The 4,719-nt window shown below is 67.3% G+C and overlaps 2 protein-coding genes across 2 annotated transcripts in view; both read left to right on the top strand.

Annotated features, from left to right (window-relative positions):
- Nucleotides 1-264, top strand: part of HCN3 (hyperpolarization activated cyclic nucleotide gated potassium channel 3) — a 3,769-nt gene extending 3,505 nt beyond the window's left edge. Inside the window, exon 8 of the mRNA XM_026045961.1 lies at nt 239-264. Within this exon, the coding sequence (XP_025901746.1) occupies nt 239-264 (26 nt within the window). The remainder of the gene's footprint in view (nt 1-238) is intronic.
- Nucleotides 265-2,504: 2,240 nt separating this feature from the next.
- Nucleotides 2,505-4,653, top strand: FDPS (farnesyl diphosphate synthase). Its single transcript, XM_026045960.1, has 9 exons — nt 2,505-2,639; nt 2,717-2,857; nt 3,000-3,080; nt 3,151-3,273; nt 3,498-3,586; nt 3,691-3,763; nt 3,882-3,959; nt 4,036-4,170; nt 4,254-4,653. The coding sequence occupies exons 1-9, from the start codon at nt 2,505-2,507 to the stop codon at nt 4,452-4,454; spliced, it is 1,056 nt and encodes a 351-aa protein (XP_025901745.1). The 3' UTR covers nt 4,455-4,653.
- The last annotated feature ends 66 nt before the right edge of the window (nt 4,654-4,719 follow it).

Below are 4,719 nucleotides of genomic sequence, written 5' to 3'. Positions count from 1 at the left end.
GCCACCCGCCAGGGCTCCGTCGCCTTCAGCCCCGAGCCGGAGCCCGGCAAGCCCAAGCTCCCAGCCAACATGTGAGTGAGCGGGCAGCCGGGAGTCGCCCGGGAAGAGCCGGGACGGAGCCGAAGGCGCCAAGCTGGGGAGCGGCGCCCYGCGCTGCCGGAGTCCGTAGTTCGCCGCCGCGTGTGTCTGCGTCGTGGCTCAGCCGAGCTCCGCTTAACGGTGTCGCTTYGGGCCCCAGCGCGTCCCCGAGCGCCGTTAGAGTAGCGTGTCCGTCCGTGCCCCCCTGCCCGACCCGCCGCGCTGTGCAAGCTTCCCCGCTCYCGGCGGCCCCCGGAGCGAGCGGCCGGCACTGCCTTTTCTCACCGACTCGGACCTCGTCCCCGTCCCGCCCGTGGTCCGGCTGCCAGCGGCTCCGTGGCCCGGCTCCGACGCCGCTCCCCAAGGACCACGTCCCCCCCCCACTCTTGCACTTGATGTACAGAGCTTGTAGTTTTCATATTGCAGAGAGTTTAAAAGCGTTTTTTAATTTATTTATTAATTATTATTCCGATTATTATTTTTTTGGTCGTTGTACATAATGAGTTTAAATAATAAAGAGCGATTCGGAGCTGGGCTGGGGGCGCTTGCTTCTCTCCCTCCCTGTCCCTGCTGCTGACAGGTCCCYGTCCCACGTCCCCCCACCCCCTGTACCCTGGGCCCTCGGGGGGATTAACGTTTAATCTCCATCATTTTCCCCTTCATTAACTTGGGGGGATGGAGGGAGCCTCGGATGCGGCTTGATTGCAGGGGACTTTAGGCATTAAATAGATTAAAGGGAAGGTCATGACGCGCAGGGTGGGTCGGGGCGCTCAGGCCACCGCGGCCAGGGGGGCTGGAGCCTCCCCATCCCGCTCCAAAGCTCCCATCCCGCTCCAGGGCTCCCATCCCGCTCCAGGGCTCCCATCCCGCTCCGGGCTCCCATCCCGCTCCAGGTCTCGGCCAGCCCTTGGCCCCGCGGACACCAGAGCCTGGGGCTGCCCCTCTGCCCAAGGGAAGGAAGTTCCAATGGGAATTAGGCTCCATGACACATGATGCGATGGGAGCTCATTAGCGCTTTCTCTCTAATTTGATTATTCCAGATTACACTGCCCGGAGCAGGTGCCCCCCGGCATCCCGACACACCAGCGGCTCCAGGCCCTGCTGCTGCTCCAGGTGCTCCAAGGCGGGAAGAGCTTTTCCTTGGGAATGTGATTCCAGCGCGTGGGTCTTGTGCCCGGCCAGAGACACGATCCGACCCTGCCGAGCCGTGTGGGCCGAGAAGCGGGAATTACCACCCGGCGCTGGCAGCAGCAGCACCGTGCTCGGGGAAGTGGGAATGCTGCGTGGGAGCAGCAGCGGGAACCCCATGCCCGGAGCAACAGCAGAAACGTGTCCAGAGCAGCGGGAATGTTGAKCTGGAGCGGCCGGCGCTGCAGCAGGAGGCCGGGACAGAGATGGGTGTTGAGCTGGCCCGTCTGCAAGGTGGGAAAGTCACCTGGCCCGGAGCATCCCGTAGGAAAGTGCCGTCCTGCAGCGCCGGCTGCCGGGGGATTAGGCGGCAGCGAGGTACAGATTGATTAAGCCGGGGTTAGCGGCGATTAAGGGCTTAGGGYGGCTCAGCTGCAGATTGCCAATCAGCGGGGCAGCACCCGGGCGAGGGGCAGCGCTGGGAGCGCCCGGCTCCCGAAACCTCCGCCCCGGAGCGCTCGGAGCAGGCAATGTCCAGCGCGGCCGAGCTCCGACCCTGCACCCTGTGGGTGTCCTGCACCCACAGCTGCACTGCACGCCTGCATCTGCACCCCACGTGTGCACCATGCACTGCATCCCTGCACCTCACGCATGCACCCTGCACCTCTTGTGTGCACCATGCATTGCATCCCACAGCTGCAGCATGCACCGTGCCCTCTCTGCACTGTTGCACCCCATGCACGCACCCTTCACCTCACGCATGCACCATGCATTGCATCCCTGCACCCCACGCCTGCACCACGCACTGTGTCCTCTGCAACCCGTGGCGACCGGAGCGCTGCTGCACCCCACGCATGCCCCCTGCACCCCACGGATGCACTCGACATTGCATCCTGCGCCCCGTGCCTGCGCCCTGCACCGTGCACCGCATCCCACGCGTGCTCCCGGCGCGCGCGCCCTTCCTCGGCCGCCCACGCGCTCGCCTCACGCTGCCCTCTCCACCAATCGCAAAGCCGAGTCCCGCCCTCCTCGCCCTCTCACTGGCCCGCCCCCCTTGGGCCCATCCTCATACGATGGAGCGGACCAATGAGAGCGGGCCTCAGGAGGCCCCCTCCCCGCCCCTCCCACCGCCCTCCCGCGCAGAGCAAGCCGGGACTTGTAGTCCCCCAGCGGCCCCACGCCGGGGCCGTGTGGCGTCCACGAACTGCGCTTCCCGACATGCCCCGCGCCGCCCCCCTCCCGCGCCGCTCGTGGGGCGGCCTCAAAAGGGCCGCGCGGCCGGGGCGGCGGGCGCGACCATGAGCGCGGCCGGGGATGGCGGCGCCGCCGCGGAGCGCGAGGCCTTCGTGGGCTTCTTCCCGCAGGTCGTGCGCGACCTGACGGCCGAGCGGGGCCACGCGGAGGTGGGCGACGCCGTGGCGCGTCTCGAGGAGGTGAGCGGGGCCCGCGGCGGCGGCACCGGCGGCGGCACCGCGGGGCCGGCGGCGCTGAGGGCCCCTCGCCGCGCCAGGTGCTGCGGTACAACGCGCCGGGCGGCAAGAACAACCGCGGGCTCGCGCTGCTCGCCGCCTTCCGGCAGCTGGCGGGGCCCGAGCGCTGCGACGGCGAGAGCCTGCGCTGCGCCATGGCCGTGGGCTGGTGCGTGGAGCTGGTGAGAGACCGGCGGGCTTGGGGGGGCCGGGGGAGGAGGTGGGGGCCCTGAGATGTGGGAGTCTGGGGGGTGGGGAGGGGTCCTGGGGGGGCTCCAGGGGTCCAGAAGAGACCCCATCCCCTCCTGGCCGCCCTCCCCGCAGCTCCAGGCGTTTTTCCTGGTGGCCGACGACATCATGGACTCGTCACTGACGCGCCGGGGGCAGCTCTGCTGGTACAAGAAGGTGAGGGGGGGGTCCTGGGGCGGGCGCCCCGGTGCCGKGCGCGCGGTGCCCACGTGGCCTCTCCGCGCAGGAGGGCATCGGCCTGGACGCCGTCAACGACGCCTTCCTGCTGGAGTCGGCCGTGTACAGGCTGCTCAAGAAGTACTGCGGGCAGCGGCCCTACTACCCGCACCTGCTGGAGCTCTTCTTGCAGGTGGGCGGCCCCCCCGAGACCCCTGCCCGCACACACGCCTGCGCCTGGCTCCGCTCCTCTCCTCGTTACCGAATCCCTGCTCTGCCCTTCACTTCTGGGGCAGCCTGCCAAGGAAATGCTCCCTTGCAGAGCGGAGCCTGGTGTGAGGTTTCCAGGAGGCTTTGGGATCTCTCTTTCCAGGGGACACAAGGGCGAGGATAAATCCGTAGGTCTTTCCTCCCCAGACCGCCTACCAGACGGAGCTCGGGCAGGCCCTGGACCTCATCACGGCTCCTGTCGGCCAGGTGGATCTGAGCCGCTTCAGCGAGCAGAGGTGACAGCCCCGGGGTGGCAGCTCCTTGTTCCCGTCCCCATCCGTGTCCCCTCGGTGGGAGCGGTGGCCACGGCTCCGTGACGAGCCCGCTGTCTCTGCCACAGGTACAAGGCCATCGTGAAGTACAAGACGGCCTTCTACTCCTTCTACCTGCCCGTGGCCGCTGCCATGTACATGGTGAGTTGTAGGGACAACCAAAACTGTCCTGTGTCACTCGAGGCAGCTGCGGGGCTGGAAGGCTGGAGCTGGGCTGTAAAACCCCCCAGGAAGGTCTGGTTCCTTCTTCCCCTTCTAGGCGGGTATTGACAGTGAGGAGGAACACGCCAGCGCCAAGGCCATCCTGCTGGAGATGGGCGAGTTCTTCCAGGTGCAGGTAGGAGGTGCTGCCCTGTCCTCCTGCTCGCTGCCCCAGCCCCTTCCTCGCGCTGAGATCACTCCCTTCCCGCCAGGACGACTACCTGGACTGCTTTGGGGACCCCGAGGTGACGGGCAAGGTGGGCACCGACATCCAGGACAACAAGTGCAGCTGGCTGGTGGTGGAGTGTCTGCGGCGGGTGACGCCGGAGCAGCGGCGGGTCCTGGAGGTACTGTCACCGCCGTCCCTGGGGGAGCGCGAGGCTGCTGGAAGCTGCTCCTCACCCTTCCTGCTCCTTGGGCCACTCCTCAGGAGAACTACGGGCGCAAGGAGCCCGAGAAGGTGGCCAAGGTGAAGGAGCTGTACGAGAGCGTGGGGCTGCGGGCCGCCTTCCAGGAGTACGAGGAGCGCAGCTACGCACGGCTGCAGGCGCTGGTGGCGCAGCACGCGCAGCGCCTGCCCCCCGACATCTTCCTGGGCCTCGCGCGCAAGATCTACAAGCGCCAGAAGTGACGGCGCCCGTGGGSGCTCCCCCGATAGGACTGTGGGCACAGGAGAGGCTGGGGGCGCCCCCGGGCTCTCCCTCCTGGGGACAGTGACAAAGGGCTGGCCCCGTGACAAAGGGCCCGTGGCTCCCGCTGCAGGTGGAGCCAGCTAGGGGGGTGTCAGGAGCCTTGGTCAGGGCTCTGGATCTTAATAAAGATAATTTATTGGAGATACCACACAATTAGTTATCGTGGGGGGGGTGACTTGCGCTATGGCAGTGGGGCTGGGCCAC

The sequence above is a fragment of the Nothoprocta perdicaria genome, unplaced genomic scaffold, assembly GCF_003342845.1.
Source record: "Nothoprocta perdicaria isolate Ctin4 unplaced genomic scaffold, notPer1 scaffold_419, whole genome shotgun sequence".
NCBI classification, from domain to species: Eukaryota; Metazoa; Chordata; class Aves; order Tinamiformes; family Tinamidae; genus Nothoprocta; species Nothoprocta perdicaria.
Note: the sequence above shows the minus strand (reverse complement) of the source record. Positions and strands in the feature narration are given on the sequence as shown.